This window comes from Typopeltis vanoorti, chromosome 1, assembly GCF_054136105.1.
Source record: "Typopeltis vanoorti isolate ZY-2024b chromosome 1, IOZ_Tvanoo_1.0, whole genome shotgun sequence".
Classification (NCBI taxonomy): domain Eukaryota; kingdom Metazoa; phylum Arthropoda; class Arachnida; order Uropygi; family Thelyphonidae; genus Typopeltis; species Typopeltis vanoorti.
The window spans coordinates 136,494,857-136,516,011 of record NC_143549.1 but is presented as its reverse complement, the minus strand read 5'-3'; the positions used below and the strand labels follow the sequence as shown (position 1 = coordinate 136,516,011).

General features: G+C 34.7%; 1 protein-coding gene across 1 annotated transcript in view; it reads right to left on the bottom strand.

Moving 5' to 3' along the window:
* The window catches only part of kuz (zinc-dependent metalloprotease kuz), a 258,645-nt gene that overhangs the window by 90,126 nt on the left and 147,364 nt on the right, over positions 1 to 21,155 (bottom strand). The window contains exon 8 of the mRNA XM_090399403.1: positions 15,094 to 15,271. Coding sequence (XP_090255529.1) covers positions 15,094 to 15,271 — 178 coding nt within the window. The remainder of the gene's footprint in view (positions 1 to 15,093; positions 15,272 to 21,155) is intronic.

Below are 21,155 nucleotides of genomic sequence, written 5' to 3'. Positions count from 1 at the left end.
TCTTCAGTAAAAATTCGTGCCTAAGTAGCTTAAATGTTTTACTTGTTCCACAGGTTCTCCATTCACAACACAGTTGACATTTTCAATGATTCTGCATATTTTCATTGTCTTTGTCTTTTTATTGCTGACCTTCATATCATATCTATTACAACAGCTATTCAATTTAGTCAGAGAATCTTGCAGACTTGTAGCGGATTTATTTAGAAGTATAACATCATCCGGATAAAGCAAAGAGCTGACATTAACATCTCCAATTTCGATATAATTTTTAATACCAGTTTCCAGTTTTTTAATTTTTAATATTAAACCATCTTCCTGTACTTCCTTCAATTCTAACTGCGGACTTACAACTCAAATAAAGACCAAGTATTGCTTGATATAATGCCCCATTGACACCATATAACTGCAGCGTATTGAATAGCTTCTCTCTTGGCACCTTGTCATATGCCTTCTCCAAATCAACAAAACTTAATATAGATCTTTATTATATTCCCATGCTTTCTCGACTATTAGTCGTAAAGTGAAGATCTGATCCTGACAGCCTCTACTTGGCCTGAATCCAGCTTGTTCTTCACCAAGCTTTTCTTCCACAATTCTTCTCAATCGTTTCTCAAGTATACTTGCATAGATCTTGCCAGGAACACTCAGTAGGGAAATACCTCTGTAATTCTCACATTCAGTTTTATTTCCCTTTTTATATATGGGTACTATGAGAGCTCTACTCCAATCATTGGGAATTAGTCTCTCTGTTCAGGCTTTCTGAACTATGCAGTGCAGCCACTGTAAGACTCTTATACCACCATACTTCAGCATTTCTGGTCGAATATCATCTACTCCTGCTGCCTTTCCACATTTCAAGCCTTTGGCTTTTTCTAATTCAAGTATGGATATGTATTCCTGACTGCATGCCTGGTCAGTGTTTTTTTACCACTGTGCTGTCATCACTGCTTGTTTCATTTAGCAGTTTTTCAAAATAATTACTCCATACTTCAAGGATATCTTTTTCTCCTGTTTTCATGTCACCTTCATCATCTCTAACTCCTTTTACAGCACTCTTTCCTCCATTCCTAAGCTTCTACAACAACCTCCAGAATATTTTGCCACCTTCTTGATATTTATTTTCTATATTCTTGCCAAAGTCCTCCCATGACTTTTGTTTAGCTAGTTTTACACACTGTTTAGCTTTCTTACATTTGTCTCTGTATTCTGTAAGAGTAAAAGCTGACTTATTTGCCAGGAACTTTTGATATGCTTTCTTCTTTTCCTTCACTGCCTCTTTAACTTCCTGTGTCCACCAGGGAGTTCTGATTTTTTTTTATTCTTGCATACAACCTCACCACACGCCTCTGGCAGAATCAATCAATGTTTTCTTCAGAGTTTGCCACTGAATCTCCAAGGTTTGATTCCTGTTCTCAAACTCTTTCATTTTCTTTTCAATAATCTTTCTGTGTTTTAGTCTACAGTTGACATCTGAGAGCTGCTCAGCTTTTATTCGCTTTAAAACTTTCTTACATGTTAATCTTTTCAATATGAAATTCAATTTTATCCTGCTCAAGACTAAATAGTGATCGCTTCCAATTTCAAATCCTCTGTACACTCTGGTGTCCTGCACCAGGGAGAAAACATCACTATCAACAATAACATAGTCAATGAGCCTTTTCTTATTCCTAGCCTCTTCTCTCCATGTGAATTTGTGCACATTTTTATGTTGGAACATGGTGTTAGTAATAACCAGTCCATGTCCTGAGCAGAAATCCAACAAATATTTGCCATTATTATTAGCTTTGCTCTTTTCTTCAAATTTTCCCAAAATATTTTTGTATGTCTCACAATCATTTCCTACTCTGCTATTTAAATCCCCAACAAGAACCAACTTTTCCTTTTTCATTGTGTCAGTTGCTTTTTCTAAAGCATCAAAAAATTCCTCCACTTCTACCTTAGTAGAACCTTCTGTGGGACCATAGGCACAAATAAGTCTCATCGTCCATTTCCCCATTCTCATATTTGCCACATTACTCTACTTAAGACTTACTGCCATTCAAGAAGATTAGATGCTTATTTTTGTTGAATACTATGGCTACTCCTTCTTTTCCTTGATTGTCATTGCCTGAATATAACATTTTGTATTTATTGCTCAGAAAGATCTCACCAGTTTTGGTCATTTTTGTTTCAGTCACCCCTATTATGTCGATCTGGTACTTATCTAATTCCTCAGCTAGCTCCATTTCTTTGCCATTCAGGCTTCTTACGCTGATAGTACTGATCTTTATCTCTGGTGATGTTGAGTTGGGGTGTGTTTTCAGATTTGTTCCAGTAGCTGACTTTTCGCTGTTCGCCCTGGTTCCCTGGCTAAAACAACGGTGGCCTTGTTTAACCGGGCGATGCCCCAGCCGGCATGAAATTTTGTCATGTTGTACCATCATTTTTTATTTTGGTTTAACCAATAAGAATACAATTTGGTCGGCTGAATCCCAAATTGCTAGCCCATCCTCGTTCATTCAGTATCCAAGTAGATACCCAACAGGGTGCACCATGAGAAGGTGAGGATTGGACATTAGGTCAGAAGCCCTGGTCGGTTCTCCGCATTCCTTTAAAGGCTATGTGGAGGTCTCCTCTCAGTTATACAGCTTTGACCCTTAAGCACCCCCAGTCAGAAATACATATCCATATTGAAGTAGAAAAAGCCATCAAAAGCCTGAAATGTGGAAAGGCAGCACGAGTAGATGATATTCAACCAGAAATGCTCAAGTATGGAGGTATAAAAGTCTTACGGTAGCTGCACTGCATAGTTCAAAAGGCCTGGACAGGACGAATTCCAGATTATTGGAGTAGAGCTCTCAGAGTACCAATATATAAAAAGAGAAATAAAACTGAATGAGAGAATTACAGAGGTATTTCTCTACTGAGTGTTCCTGGTAAGATCTATGGAAGTATACCTGAGAAACGGTTGAGAAGGATTGTGTAAGACAAGCTTGGTGAAGAACAAGCTGAATTCAGGCCAAATAGAGGTTGACAGGATCAGATTTTCACTTTCTGACATATAGTTGAGAAAACATGGGAATATAACAAAGATCTGTATTTAAGTTTTGTAGATCTGGAAAAGGCATATGACAAGGTGCCAAGAGAGAAGCTATTCAAAACGCTAGTTACATGGTGTCAATGGGGCATTATATCAAGCAACACTTAGTCTTTATTTGATTTGTAAGTCAGCAGTTAGAATTGAAGGAAGTACAGGAAGATGGTTTAATGTTAAATCTGGCATGAGACAAGGATGTACATTATCCCCTCTGTTATTCATTATCTATATGTATCACATTATGAAGGAAAGTGGTGTTAAACATGATATCAAAATTGGAGATGTTAATATCAGCTTTCTGCAGATGATGTTATATTTCTAAATAAATCCGTTACAAGCCTGCAAGATTCCCTGACTAAATTGAATAACTGTTGTAGTAGGTTATGGTGGTGAAGGTCAGCATTATAAAGACAAAGACAATGAAAATAGGCAGGAAACATAGAAAATATCAACTGCATTGTGAATGGAGAAGCTATAGAACAAGTAAAACATTTCAGCTACTTAGGCATGATTTTTAGTGAAGATAGTAAATTAAATATGGAAATAGACAACAGAATTAACAAAGCTGGTATGGTAGGCAGTCAAATGAATAAATTTATATTGAATAAAAGAGAAATTAGCAAAAACACTAAATTAGCTGTATACAAGTCAGTACTCCAGCCAAGCCAATTTTCACCTATGAATCTGAAAGCTGAGTGAAGTAAAACAATTGACCAGAGACTAGAGACCGCAGATATGAGAGTCCTGGGAAGGATTGGGGGCATGAACAGATTGCATCAATGGCAATACCATATTAAAAACGAGGATATTAAGAAAGAACTTGCCACTGTTAGCATTCAGGAATGCGTTAGCAGAGGTAATTTCAGGTGGTATGGACACTTAAACAGAATGGGAGGGAACAGATTAGCAAAACGAGTGTTCTCTGCCAGGTTGGCAGGAAAAAGACCAAATTATAGGTGGATTGATACAGCACAAAGGGCCTTAGAAGATAGAAATATAAGATCTGATAATGTTGGAGTCTTGAGAGGTAACAGACTGATTTGGAGGATAATTGTAGATAGGAAGTTAGTAATGATATAAATTTTTCATGTAGTACTATCATAACCTGTACACCCCCTTGAGGGTAAATATCAAGAATTTGATGATGATGATAAATTATAGTCATTGAACTGGGAGTATCCCAAAAAAACAGTGGTAAATGGTACTTCATGTTCATTTAAACTCATGCTCTTTGCTGATATCTTACATGCTATTTTTATAATAATAATGTTAATAATAATAATCTACAATGCACAGTTAAACATGTATTTCTACTAAATGAACAGAGATGAATATTTATCCTTTTTTCTTCCTCTTTCCCTTCTGAAATATTTTGTAAATTTATGTTATATTACATATAATATTGAGAGGTGAAGAAACTAAGTTATTTACAATAACCACTACTGCAAAGTAGAAGTGTTATTTCCCACTACAGTTGAAATGATTGCACATTTCAAAGTGTGTGTGTGAAAAACACCAATATTTTACACTGTAGGTAAACTAGTATTATTGGTCCCATCTATAGACAGTATTGCAATACACTTTGGAATGAATACAAAACTTCATGCTTCACGAATACATAAAATCTTTGCATCCATTATCAAGGATTTTAATAAGGAAGGAAGGATAATTATTATTATTAATGCCATCATTTAGTTTTACAAATTTACAATTCAATATCATTCGAGTTCAAGGAGATTTTCAGTTTAGGTGATAAGGTGAACCTAGGAAGGAATAGATATAACTGATACTGTTGCTCTTTGTGATGATCTGAAAAAACTAGAAAGATGGGTAAATAATACTAGTTTATTGTTGTTAATTATAAGGTTTTGAACACTGTGTATATTTTTTAATTTTTTCAATATTAAAAAGCACAATGTTTAGGGAAAATGCAAAACACTGATGATCACATTAGTTCACAGACATTCTAATTTGTAGGTACTGACTTTTTTATTTCTCACATTTAGATAATGCATCTTCTTCTTAAGTAGCTTCTCCAATTTGGAGGTTAGCAATCATGGTATGCCAAAGTGTCAGTTCCTCTGCTCTGATCTCTGATTTGACCGGATATTGCATCATTTAAGTATTTTTTAAAATGATTCCTATCATTTTAAAAAATACTTAAATGATGCAATATTTAAGTACAGATAAATCACTGTCAATATCCTTTCCATTCAACAACTGATACCAGGGTGAATAATCAGTCACATTCTTCCTCCATTGGTTATAATTTTGTGCTTTGTAGTTTAGCACGTGACCTTTTCTGAATGAAACTCATAAACTTAGCATAAACTTACAGTATCATATAGTATTCTCAAATGAATACTATATGATTACTGTTATCAACCAGAGGCAAAATAGTTATATCATTAACCGAAACCTCCTCTGATACTATAATCAGATCTAATACTGTTTGACCTCCAGTTCCTTCTGTCACATGCTGCTTGAGGAAGTTGTCCTGCAACAGATCAATAAATTCATTTTCATTCCTCTCATGAGATAATTATAATTCGAATAATTATAGTCCCAATTTGTCTACTCATTTTGCATCCATCATTTTTATTTAGTAACACTTTTCTTCATCACTAGCAAATGACTCACTAAGTTTGCAACACCTCACTTTGGATTTCATTTTGTTAGATTCCATCTCACACCAGATTATGTCAAACTCACTCCAACATGGAAAACTGTAATAACTAGTATTGCAGTTGAAGTCTAAACTACTAGCTTTTTCAAGACACAGTTCTAAAGAAAAGTAGGAATATTTCAATTTTCTGTTAATGAACGAAATCAGACCAAATTGTTTACAATACATATTATTTGATGATGATTTGTCCAAGTTCTGTAACCAGAGGGAAAAGCAAAGAACATAAATGCTGTGAAAACATCTGCAAAATTTTTTGATGTGTTAGCTGGGGCAGATGACTAGCCAGCTAACTCAGCTAAAAGCAAAGAACATAAATGCTGTGAAAACATCTGCAAAATTTTTTGATGTGTTAGCTGGGGCAGATGACTAGCCAGCTAACTCAGCTAAAAGCAAAGAACATAAATGCTGTGAAAACATCTGCAAAATTTTTTGATGTGTTAGCTGGGGCAGATGACAAGCCAGCTAACTCATCTCACATCACAAATGAGAATCAAATTCAGGTATTTTTTGAACCAAATGGCATATGTTGCACTGCTTTTCTTTAATATCATGATATTAATTATAATTTTGTAGGATTGGCAAAAAAAAGCTGAGTACAAAAAATGAAGAGATACGAATTGTTTGGAATGACATAAACAACTATATATACAAATCACACTGACTGTTTCTCACAAATGGTGACACTGCTATTGTAAAATGTATATTCTTACACACACAATAATACAAACAACCTGCTGTTAAAAGAATCTGTGATTTGAAGAGGCATAACATAAATTATTAGATTAAGGGAAACCCAGACCATTCCAGGTAAGATTTATGCAAGCATACTGGAAAATAAACTTGGAGAAGAACAAGCTGGATTCAAGGCAAATAGAGGTTGTCAAGATCTGATTTTCACTTTACAACAAATAGTTGAGAAATCATGAGAATATGACAAAGATCTGTACTTAAGTTTTGTAGATCTGGGAAAAGCATATAACAAGGTTCCCAGAGAAAAATTTTTTCCAATCACTATAATTACATGGGGTAACTGGAATATTATATACAGCAATACATAGTCTATATTTAAGTTATAAGTCAGCAGTAAGAATTGAAGGAAATACAGAAAGATGGTTCGATGTAAAATCAGAGGTAAGACAAGGATGCACATTATCTCCACTCTTATTCATCATCTATATCAGTGTTTCTCAACCTGTGGTCTGCGACGATAGGACAGATGGTCCGCAGGCAGACTTAAATTAATTAAATAAATATATATTTTTAATTATCCAAACAAAACAAATTAAAATTGAATAAGTAAAAATTATTGAAATCAAATGGAGACTTAAAAAAAACCAACAGTGTCAGAATGTTCAAAGGCAGAAGCAAAAAAACTATAGCATTGTTCACTTCACCCCTCTTTTATTATTCGTCATTCTGCCGCTAAATTTGTAGCGGAAAAATGACAAATAATAAAAGAGAGGTGAAGTGAACAACAATATAGTTTTATTGCCATACACTATGGCAAGATTTCTTAAATGCTAAAAAAGTGCTGCCCAGGGCGACCCCCCCCCCCCCGCTACGCTTCTGTAACTTAGTGGTCCATAGAATTGTTTTAGGCATTTTACTGGTCCTTGGGCTTAGAAAGGTTGAGAAACGCTGATCTATATGGATCACATTATGGGAAAAAAAATAAATAAATAACATTAAGCCTGATATAAGAATTGGAGATGTCAAACTTAGCTTTCTTTGCTTTATCTTTATGTAGATGACGTTGTATTATTAAACACAACAAGTGCAAGTCTCAACGATTCCTCCCAACTCTTGGCAATTATATCTGGTAAAAGCATGCTCTAAGCTCTCAAAATCAAGTCACACAACAGATCTGATGGAGTCAGGATGTAGTCGCCGACTGCCATCCACTCCATGTAGAACCTAAACCTAACCGCATTCATTGTTCCACCTCTGTGCAATCAAAGATCGAGTAGAAGTCAATGCTCTCACTCCCACATTTCCTCTATGGTTGCTTCCATCTCTATGCACATGATTGGTGAGGTATTAACAAAAGATCAGGCAACTCGATGACAAAGGCAAGCCGACAATTGTCGAGTTGAAATGCTGTTTCCCTCCAACAGAATTCCAAAATATTCGAAACTGCCATAACAATATCATTATCTATTTCTTAAAGTTTTAAACTTTTTTTGTGTGTGAGGTATATATAGAAAAAACAAAAACATATATATTTGCTTTGTTGATTTTCAGAAAGCGTTTGACAGTATTGACCAGAAAGTGACATTAGCAGTTCTGGAATCCTACGGAATTGATAAAAAACTAATAGCTATATTAAAAGATGTTTATCAGAATGCAGTTGCAGCAGTTAGAATAGGTGATGATTTGGGGAATTGGTTTAGAACAAGCAGAGGCACTAGACGGGTGGGGGGAGGACCCAATATCACCAAGCATTTTCATTGCACATTTAGAAAGAGCAATGGACAAACTGAAGGAAGATGCAAAAGGAATATCTGTACACAGAATGAGAATTAACAATCTGAGATTTGCAGATGACATTGTTATTATTGAAGAAGACGAAAGAGAACTACAAAAAACATTGAAGCTGTTAAATGAGGAAGGGAAGAGATTTGGACTTGTTATGAACTTGGGAAAAACAAAGACAATGGTATTTGCTGAGAAGAACATGAAACAAAAGATACAAGTGGATGGAACTGATATAGAAAACGTAGAACAATTCACATATTTGGGAAGTAAACTGACATATGACTTGGACTGTAAAAAAGAAATAAAGATCAGGATTGCAAAGGGAAGAACAAATCTGAAGGCCATGTATAGCATCTGGAAAAGTAAAGTGATCAGTCTGCAAACAAAACTAAGAGTACTGGAAACACGCATCTTCAGCAGTGTACTGTACGGATCTGAAACGTGGGTAATAAATAAAGAATCAAGAAAAAGAATTTTGGCATTTGAAAGAACTTGTTACAGAAAGATTCTAAGAATAGGATGGGTACAGAAAATCACCAATGCAGAGTTCTATCAGAAGATACAACCAAAACAGAATCTAATGCACAAGATTATAAAACGGAAGCTGCAATTATTTGTAGAATGAGTAAGGACTGGAAAATAAAGATATTTATGCTTGGTATTTTTGATGGTTTAAACAGAAGAGGTAGACCATACAGAGAATAGACAATATAAAAGACTGGTGTGGAATGGGTGTACAAAAACTGCGACACTGTGCACTGGACAAAGAAAGGTGGAAGATAGTGAAACAGGCATCAGACATCAACGAGCAGTGAGCTCATGGTTCGTGATCATGATGATGATGATGACAAGTAATAAACTAATTTGGAGGAAAATTGTTGATAGGAGATTAATAATAATGTAAACTTATCACGTAATGTTGTCATAATAGCCTGAACACTCCTTGAGGGTACACATCAGGAAATTGATGCTAATATCAATGATCTGAACTGAAGCAGGAAGTTAGTTTGATGTAAAATCAGATGTGGAATAATGGTGCATACTATTTCTGCTGTTATTCATCACCTTGAATCACTTTATGCAGGAAAGTGGCATTAAGCCTAACATCAAAACTGAAGATTTAACTAAGCACTGTACTGCATGCAGATGATGCTATACTCTTAAATAAATACAGTACAAGTCTGCAAAATTCCTTAACTGTATAACTGCTGTAAATTTGGAATGATAATTAGTAATAAAAAGACAATACTATGAAAACAGATAGGAACACTGAAAACATCCTGAATGGGTAAGTAGCCTATAGAACAAATTAACCATTTCTCACTATTTAGACACCATTTTTAGTGAAGATGGCTAATTGAATATGGAAACAGATACAAGAATAAGTGAAGATGGCATAGTAGAGAGTGATCCGAATAAATTTATAAGGAATAAGAGAAAATTATTCAACACATTATACAAAGTAGATATATGCAAAGTATTCAACCAATTTTAACTTATGTACATAAGAACTGGGTTGGAATTAAACAACTGATGAAAGGCTGGAAACTACAGATATACAAGATCTGAGAAAAAGTAGAAGAGTGAACAGATGGAATGAAAGACAGAACCATATTAAAAATGAGGATATTAGGAAGAAACTTGATGCTGTTAGCATTCAGGTATGTGTCAGCAGAGCTAATCTCTGATGGTGTGATCACTTTGACAGAATGGCAAGTTAAAGATTAGTGAAGCACATTTTGATGCCAGAATGATAAGAAAAACACTTAAAGGAAGACCAAGATCTAGCTGGTTTCACACAGAAGTGTATTAGAAGAGTCAAATAAGTTACAACAATACTGGAGTCCTGACAGATAAGCTAATTTCATAGAACAAAGAATGACCAAACAGAAAATATTACATCAGAACTCAAAACAATCAATAAAATGACAAATAGGAAAACACCAGGAGAAGACGATATAAATCTGAAACAGCACAAAAACACAGGTGAAAAAAAAAAATTAATTCTGGAACAAAGCACTGGTTATTCCAATTTATTAAAAAGGAAGTAAAGATGAACACAATAACTACAGGGTAATTAATTTACTAAATGCAGAGATATTAAAAGAGAAGCTGAACAATATAGAGGCAGGCTACTGGAACATTCCAAAAGACTGATATTGAAAGAGGCTCAATTTTTACTCTAAAATTAATAATTGAAAACAGAAAAGAATTACAAATTGTGGTCTTTACTAATTATAAAAAAAAAGCCTTTGATAAAATTAATAGACAAAAAAATTGATAAAAATATTTGCTGATTTAAATATACCAAAACTAACTCTTACACAGTCTACTGAAGAAATGCATATAAGAAACAGAATAGCAGTCAAATTAGAACAAATATCAGAATGGAATGGAACTAAGGGTTAAAGCCAAAATACAGAGCAGAGACCTCTACATAACCTTTAAGGAATGTGGAGACAGACTGGAGATTCTGATGTCAATACCCGCCTTCAAATGGTGCACCTTTTTAGTAAATATCCATTTGGTACTGAATGAACAAGGACTGTCAATTTGGGACTTAGCAATCAAACTTAATCGCTATTGACTTAAACAAAAAATAAACATGATAGTATAACATAATGAGGTTTTATGCTAGATGAGGCATCACCCGATGAAACAAAGCCCCACTTTTTTATCAGGGAACCAAGTTGAACAGTGAAAAGTCAGCTACTGGAACTAACACAACGTCAAAAGAACTTAAGATAGGAACTATTACTGAGTATCAGGGGGAACGAAAATTGAGCTTGCAGAACTGGAAAAGTACTATATGAACAAAATTGGTGTTACCCAGACAAAGAAGACTACAACATGTGATATCTTGCTAAATAGTAAATACAGGCTGTTATTTCTACTCAGAAAATAATGATCAAGGAAAGGAAGGAGTAGCAATAGCATTCAACACACCAAACATGAAGGTTACCTGATTAGAAGGCAGTTTCAAGTAGCGTTATTTGGGCAAACTTCAAAATGGAGAAATCAACAATGAAACGTTTATGCCTATGGTCCTACCGGTTCCCCTAAGGGAAGAAGTGAAGGAATTTTTCCAAGTCATTAGAGAAGGTAGCTGATATAAAGATCATGATCAGAATGGAAAAACATATCAAGAGTAGTATGGCAGATATGTAACTATGATTTCTATTTTTAGATACGGTATGACCCATTTGATATACAAATATAGACATATTATTATTTGCATCTGACCAAATTGTATTAGCTACATCAGACATGATTTAAAAAGATCAGTAAAATTATTATATGCAATCTCAGAACAATATTATATGAGAATAAAAGTAATTAAATAAAATAAAATAATAATGGATAATAAACATAATATATATATTATAGATATTAATGGACAAATAAAATAATGATGGACAATAAACTATTACAAGTAACTTTAAAATATAAAATTTTGTTCAAGTAAATGCCATAATAAATAATATATTTAAGCTATCCCTAGGACAAAAACATACAAGGATCAGACTATATAATCTTATGTCCAAATCAACTTTATTAATAATGTGGAACTAAAATATGTACAATAAAAAAGATGAAGAACAAATTCCAACAACAGAAATGAAATTTCTCAGAAAAAAGTTGGATATACAGTGGGACATAAAATAAATTATGAAATTTTACAATGTCTGAATATAAAAACCAATTAATGGTACATCTAAACTGAATGCTTCTAAATGGGCCATAGTGAACTATACCAAAGCCAGTAGGCTGAGTGGTTAGTATGCCCACTCTCCAATCAAAGAGTTGGGAATACGAATCTCATCATGGGCATGGATATTTGTGATTGTCTTTAGATGGAAGATGAATTTCATTTCCCAGTGTGATACTACTTCCCTACTTACTGGAGATTAGAAGTGGCTTGTAAAAGTTTCATATTTCATCTCTAGCGCAGGGTCTCCAGACTACATAAAAATGCAAAAAATATATAAAATTGATATATTTTTTTTCTTCTTTAAATCCTTAGCTCACCCATAGTACAAATGTACAATAGTTTACTAATACAGTCATCTCTCAACCTGCGTCCACTCAAAGATACGTCAATGATCCCATAAGGGAATAACATTTTCGACTATACTTTTGAACAAGAAGCAAGTGAGCATAAAGTAAAAAGGTTTCTATTTAGCAACGATACATCATGCAGAGTGGCAACAGCACATTCAGCAGCAACCTCCCTCGGCAGTCAGCAATTGGCACGTGCCTTCAACAGTTCCTCTGTTGATTTTGTATTTGAGAAATAGGTTGTGCATTTATCATTAAATATTTTGTACAACATGGCCCCTACACACCCAATCAAAAAACCTGGTGAAGAATCACATAAAAAGAGGCAAACAATTGATCTTGAAGTAAAGTTGAAAATTATAAAGCAACATGAAGCTGGTAAGCCCATCAACGTGATTGCACGACTGGATGGTCTCTACAGTGATGATCATTTTGAAAAATAAGGATAAAATTGTAGAGCTGTGAAACTCTACAATTTTATCCTTATGACAACATCTATTGGTGATATGGAAAAGCTACTTCCATTGTGGATAGAGGACCTGAACCCAAAGCACATACTCCTTAGTACTATGACCATAACCATTAAGGCACTAACTCTCTTCAACATGTTGAAGGAGAAAGCAGGGCCCGATTGCAACTACGAATTCAATACTTCTGGTTGGTTCATGAGATTCAAGCAGTTTTGCACTGCATAATGTGAAAATGTATGGTGAATCTGCAAGTGCCAATGAGAAGGCTGCCAAGGAGCTTGTGGAGAAATCGGATAAAATTATTATGGAGGAAAATAATTTGCCACAGCAAATATTTAATGTGGATGAGACCTTGTTTTGGAAAAAAATGCCCAAGCAGACATTCATCCACAAAAAGCTGAAATCTATGCCTGGTTTCAAAGCTCTTAAAGACCATATTACGATTCTGTAAAAGGGGGGGGGGGTAATGTGGCTGGATATAAACTGAAACCATTTGTAATATGGCACAGTGAGAATCCACAAACCTTCAAAAACATTAGGAAGCATACTCTTCCAATTCATTATAGGAGCAATAAGAGGTCGTGGATGACTCAAAAATTGTTTGAGGAAGTCTTAATCAACTGTTATGCGAGTGAAATAGAAAGCTACTGTGAAAGAAAATGTGAAATTTAATTAATTCTAGATAATGCTCCTGGTTATCCACCTTACATCAGTGATCTTCACCCCAAGATAACGATCATAATACCTCCAAACGCTACTTCAGGGAGTTCTTGTAGTGTGTGCGTTTAAGCTTATTATCTACAGAGAACTTTTTCGCAAGCCATTTCTGCTGCTGAAGGAAATGATCAGACTCTCATGCAATTCTGGAAAGCATTCAATAATTATCATGTAATTAAAAATATTGCTGTGACTTGGGATGAAGTGATCTCTCAATGTATGAGTGGCATATGGAAAAAGACATTAAAAAAAGGTTTGTGCATGATTTTAAGCGTTAAACAAAAATTAAGACCTTTGTAAATTGATTGAAGAAATAGTAAGCCTAGCAAACAATCTAAATCTCGAAGTGAATGATGACGATGACATAATTCAACTCACAGAAAGTTCCCCTGAAGAGTTGGCCAATGAAAAATTGGTCAAACTGGAGGAACAACCTGTTGCAGAAGAGAAAGAAAGGGAAAAGGAAGAGGGAAAAGAGAAACAAGAAGTAGCTAAACAATTCACATATGCAAGACCCAAGTGAAGGATCTTGCAGATATGTTCTCAAAATCGCTGAAGACATGGATCTCAATGTTTAATGCTATGTATTAGTGGAAAGGAAAGTACATGATGCGTTTGCTTGCTATAAACAAATTTATGATGAAAAGAAGAAGAGGAATAAGCAAAGCACATTGGACATTTTCATCAAAAAAAAATAGGTTACACCACAACTGCAGCCTGGTCCTTCTCGTAGGGAAGGTAATGAAGATGAGATTGTCGAAGAATATCTGGATGTATTCTCCTGTTTTATAGTGGCAGTAATGCACAGTACAGTTTTATAAGGTTTAAAACTTAAAATTACAGTATACTCATTACGGTTAAGTCCCTAACCCCTATAACTCTATTGATTTAATGTGTCGACTTACGTCCTGCCAGATAGAATGGAACCTCAACGTAAGTTGAGGGATGACTAACCTTTTGTTGGTGGGAACCACACATTAAAAAAATAAATAGAACCAGAACAAATGGAACACTGAAAAAGTAATGAGACTGGAATAGACTACCTAGCCTAAAATCCATGATAGAAGGAAGAAAAAAAAAGACCAATTAGCATGAAAATTGTCAGTGGAAAGTTAGTATAAATGTAAGATTTCATGCAGAATTTCAAAAGGTACACTCTCTTAATGGTATACATATGACATTTGATGATGATATAATGATTATTTAATTATAAATGGCTGAATATGCTAGTATTTTTTTTTATAGGTTTATTTAAAAATAGATTTAAATGAGCAACGATATGTACTACAAAAGTATAAAATATGAACTTGAGTTTTATGTAATTTTATGCAGTTGATGGGATTGGATGGATTTAAGCATCCTGTGTGAAGAGCAAAAGAGAGCTTTAATTTATGACTAGATTAAATCTTGGGTACTAACATTTTTATTTCTCTAATATAATTAACTATTATTATTATTGTTTTGTTAGTGAGTTCAGTATGCTGAAAATGAAATTTCATATTTTTTGAATCTATGTTTTGATAATATTTAAATCCAATAAACTGCAATGAATTAATCTAAGTGCATAAAAACAAAGTTTAATTTTGCATTTTCACTAAATTTCAACTTACTTTCAAAGCAATTATCTTTTCCTTCATTGCTAAAGACAGCACGTAGTACAGCACTTATATTATGAATACTACAGGGAGAAAATTTGTTATTATTGGGTCGATCACCTGATGTAGCACTAGCATACATAATATAATTCCCATCAGTACCACCAGGACGACAATCTGTTGGATAATCATGCTGTTAACAGACAAATAAAATTTTAATTATTGAACAAGTCTACAGAAAAACAGTTAAAAAAAAAAAAGAAAGAAAAAAAGAATAGGTATTTAAAACTATAAAATATGAGAACTTGTGAAATTTATTTTAGTGAAATTCTGAATAATGAGGTCAGGTATCCAGTTGTATAAATCTCACACTGTGTAAAAATGTTCAGTTTTAATACATCCATCCATCTGTTCACTGGGCATCCACGGATGCCATACAGTCACTCTGTGGATGCCCAGTGTAGCACATCTGCTCTGGTGATGATGTGCTACACCAGGCTTCACCATGTAGTCCTGTTGTATGCTTTTCTGGAGGCTTCAACTCTCTGAAGATCCGTTCACTCCACACACACCATCCATCCATCTCATTGATGGTTTACCCATTCCTCTTTTTCTAAGAACTTTACCTTGCTCGTTCTAGTTTTGAACGATCAATTGCTGGTATTCCACCTTGTTAAAAACTGTTCCTATGTAGCCACTGAAGATAGTCTGTTATTTTCAGACTGAAATATTTGGCAAATTAAAATATAATATTCTTGTGTAAACATGTCTATATGTTATGATCTTTTCTAACATTCATTTGTATGCCTTTCAGTATATGAAAAGGTATATACTGAGTGTATGCTGAGAAGGAAAACCCCTCAAATTAATTGTGTAGATTTCTGTGGAGAGAGGATATTCTAGAAATATTTTATCCAGTATTAAACCATAAACAAAGATGTCCAAGTAGAAACTACTTTATTTTTATTTTTATTTCAACTAGTTTCGTGAAATACTTTGTTTCACTTCATCAGGAAATAACATGAATAAACTAAAAATCTAGAAAGCAAGCAAAACATCTCCAGTGAAAAACATTTGAACATGTTTAAACAATGGAAAGCATACATTCACTATTACACTTATTCGTGGGTTGCTCTACAATACCGATAGATACGAGTGTGTCGTGATAGGATTAACCTCCCTACCGACCGAGGTAGATAAAATAGTGAGACCAAATTGCACTCCCCTTATTCATGTTATTCAATAGGTGTTACAGAATTGTATAGGGATTTAGCTTGACATCTGTAGACATCATGACTGATTCGGGGAGGGGGTTAATGAAGACCAGATTTGATGTAAAATCATCCCCTGATTTTTGTTGCACTGTAGAGGGATGCTTCATCATTTCAGCTGATTCTTTGAATGCTCTTGAGTAAAAACAGTAATCTATTATTCTTAACAACAGAACTCCATGGAGTCAAGAGAGAATTGACTCCATGGAGTCACATGCACAGCTCATCATACCTTGACTTAAATGCATTCACCATCTCTACACTCACCACTCTCAGGCAATGCATTCCAATCACTCACCATGCAAAAAATCTACTCCTCACCGCTTGCTCACACCTGCCTTATATAGCTTCCAGGGATGGCTTCTCATTCTTCCCATCTCCAGATATTCTATGAAAAATACCATCCATGTTAATCTGGTAATTACCCCTTATCAACTTATGTCTCAATTATATCTCCCCTCTTCCTTCTATCCACTAGGCTCTGTAATTTGAATTCTCTCAATCAGTCTTCATATTCTATATTCCAGAGACCAGAAATCAACTTAATCAATTGTCTCTAAACCTTCTCCAATAATTCATCCTTTTGAAATCCAGGTGACCAAATCTGTGCACAGTAATCTATATGTAGCCTGATCAAAGCCTTGTACAATGGAATCATAACATCCTTACTTTTACATGTCAGTGTTTTCTGCAACATACTCATAATCCACTGTGTTGTCTTCACAATTTTAGTAAAAGGTCCTCAAAATTTCAAGTCCCTATCCACTATCACCCCCCTCCAGATCTTTCATTTCCTCCACTCCTCTAAAATATCCCCATGAATCCTACACTCTGCATTCCATCTTTGCTTCCCAAAATTTAAAACCTTACACTTGGCTACATTAAACTAACATCCTCACCCATTCACAAAGACTATTTAGGTCCTCTTGCAAAGATACAATATCTGCTCTACTTCTCATCGCCCTCCCCAACTTTGCATCATCTACAAACTGTATATCACAATTTAATTTTCCCCCTTTCTAATATTATTTACATACAAATTAAACAACAATGGTCCCAAAACCAAATCCTGGGACACACCACTAGTGACTTTCCTCTTTCTGGGATATCACTCCCCCATATGCAACTTGTTGATACCTATCAGAGCCAATCTCCAATTCCATCTGTTCAAATTTAACTACTAGTTTTTCATATGGCAATCTATCGAAAGCTTTTGCAAAAGCTAAATATACTACTGTATATGCAACTCTTCCTCCTTGTCCAATGCATTCATCACCTTATTATAATAAGCAAGCAGATTGCTAAAACACTTCCATTAGCAAATCCATGCTATCTATTAAAGAGAATTCTGCTGCTGTCAACCCAGTTCTGAATCTTTGTCCTCACTAGTTTCTTCAGCACCTTGATCACAACTCCAGACAAGCTGATTGGTTTATAATTTGAAGGCTTTGTCTTATCACCCCCTCTCCCTTTATGAAGTGGAATAATTTTGCCATAATTCCACTCCTTTGCAACTTGGGCTAGTCTAAAACTCTAAAATCTCATGGCCTTATTGACACCAGCTTACTCAATTCCTAATATATACCTCCTGCTCACTCATCATAATTAGTTTTTCCCCCATTCCCACTGGCCTCAAGTTCTGCATTATGATACAATCACAAGGATGGAATACTTTAATGAACTGCTCATTCAAGTGTTTATCATTCTCCCATAATCATTCCTCCTTCTACTAGTCACATATTGAAAAAAACTACCTAATATTTCTGTTAGCCTCATCTGCTAACTGCTACTCATACTACACTTACCATTTTTACTGATTGTTTACAGCAACCCAGGAACAAGCAGCCAGTGTAATAGTGAATGCACACTTTCTGTGTTTAAACATGTTCACATTATTTCCTAGTCAACTGTTATTACTTGCTTTCTAGTTTTTTAGTTTATTCACGTTATTTCCTGATGAAGTGAAAGTATTTCATGAAACTAGTGAAAATAAAAATTTCTATTTCACATCATTCAATACAGAATAAAATAGTTCTAGACGCCACTCAAAAATGTTCATGCCCATAAAATGTTTCTTAATAGATATCTGAAAACATAATCTTATAACTCTCACTTAACACAAGCTTCCTTTATTTACCATTACAGTGTGAATATCATTAAAAGATATCATTAATTAAGAAACTAAAACTTGGCTAATGACTAGAGCGCATTCTGAATAAATTTGTTTTTCTTGATTAAGTCTGAATATGATAAATTTTCATATTCAGACTATATGATAAAGGATGCACATTATCTCCACTCTTATTCATCATCTATATCAGTGTTTCTCAACCTGTGGTCTGCGACGATAGGACAGATGGTCCGCAGGCAGACTTAAATTAATTAAATAAATATATATTTTTAATTATCCAAACAAAACAAATTAAAATTGAATAAGTAAAAATTATTGAAATCAAATGGAGACTTAAAAAAAACCAACAGTGTCAGAATGTTCAAAGGTAGAAGCAAAAAAAACTATAGCATTGTTCACTACACCCCTCTTTTATTATTCGTCATTCTGCCGCTAAATTTGTAGCGGAAAAATGACAAATAATAAAAGAGAGGTGAAGTGAACAACAATATAGTTTTATTGCCATACACTATGGCAAGATTTCTTAAACGCTAAAAAAGTGCTGCCCAGGGCGACCCCCCCGCTACGCTTCTGTAACTTAGTGGTCCATAGAATTGTTTTAGGCATTTTACTGGTCCTTGGGCTTAGAAAGGTTGAGAAACGCTGATCTATATGGATCACATTATGGGAAAAAAAATAAATAAATAACATTAAGCCTGATATAAGAATTGGAGATGTCAAACTTAGCTTTCTTTGCTTTATCTTTATGTAGATGACGTATTATTAAACACAACAAGTGCAAGTCTGAACGATTCCTCCCAACTCTTGGCAATTATATCTGGCAAAAGCATGCTCTAAGCTCTCAAAATCAAGTCACACAACAGACCTGATGGAGTCAGGATGTAGTCGCCGACTGCCATCCACTCCATGTAGAACCTAAACCTAAAGGAATTCATTGTTCCACCCCTGTGCAATCAAAGATCGAGTAGAAGTCAATGCTCTCACTCCCACATTTCCTCTATGGTTGCTTCCATCTCTATGCACATGATTGGTGAGGTATTAACAAAAGATCAGGCAACTCGATGACAAAGGCAAGCCAACAATTGTCGAGTTGAAATGCTGTTTCCCTCCAACAGAATTCCAAAATATTTGAAGCTGCCATAACAATATCATTATCTATTTCTTAAAAGTTTTAAACTTTTTTTTTTGTGTGTGAGGTATATATAGAAAAAACAAAAACATATATATTTGCTTTGTTGATTTTCAGAAAGCGTTTGACAGTATTGACCAGAAAGTGACATTAGCAGTTCTGGAATCCTACGGAATTAATAAAAAACTAATAGCTATATTAAAAGATGTTTATCAGAATGCAGTTGCAGCAGTTAGAATAGGTGATGATTTGGGGAATTGGTTTAGAACAAGCAGAGGCACTAGACGGGGGGGGGGACCCAATATCACCAAGCATTTTCATTGCACATTTAGAAAGAGCAATGGACAAACTGAAGGAAGATGCAAAAGGAATATCTGTACACAGAATGAGAATTAACAATCTGAGATTTGCAGATGACATTGTTATTATTGAAGAAGACGAAAGAGAACTACAAAAAAACATTGAAGCTGTTAAATGAGGAAGGGAAGAGATTTGGACTTGTTATGAACTTGGGAAAAACAAAGACAATGGTATTTGCTGAGAAGAACATGAAACAAAAGATACAAGTGGATGGAACTGATATAGAAAACGTAGAATAATTCACATATTTGGGAAGTAAACTGACATATGACTTGGACTGTAAAAAAGAAATAAAGATCAGGATTGCAAAGGGAAGAACAAATCTGAAGAACATGTATAGCATCTGGAAAAGTAAAGTGATCAGTCTGCAAACAAAACTAAGAGTACTGGAAACACGCATCTTCAGCAGTGTACTGTACGGATCTGAAACGTGGGTAATAAATAAAGAATCAAGAAAAAGAATTTTGACATTTGAAAGAACTTGTTACAGGAAGATTCTAAGAATAGGATGGGTACAGAAAATCACCAATGCAGAGTTCTATCAGAAGATACAACCAAAACAGAATCTAATGCACAAGATTATAAAACGGAAGCTGCAATTATTTGGACACATCTGTAGAATGAGTAAGGACTGGAAAATAAAGATATTTATGCTTGGTATTTTCACCATCATCATCAAATTCCTGCATGTACCCTCAAGGGGTGTAGAGGATATGATAGTACTACATGAAAAAAATTACATCATTATTAATTTCCTATCTATAATTTTCCTCCAAATCAGTCTGTTACTTGTCAACACTCAAATATTATCAGATCTTATATTTCTATCGTCTAAAGCACTTTGTACCGTATCAATCCACCTATATTTTGGTCTTCCTCTCGGTCGTTTTCCTGCCAACCTGGCAGAGAACACTTGTTTTGCTAATCTTTCCTCACCCATTCTGTTTAAGTGACAATACCACCTGAGATTAGCACTGCTAATGCATTCCTGGATGCTGACAATGTCAAGTTCTTTCCTAATATCCTCGTTTTAAATTTGATACTGCCATTGATGCCATCTGTTCACGCCTATAATCTTTCTCAGGACTCTCATATCTGAAGTCTCTAGTCTTTGGTCAAGTGTTTTACTTTTGACCCAGCACTCAGATCCATAAGTTAAAACTGGTTTGAACACTGTCTTGTATAC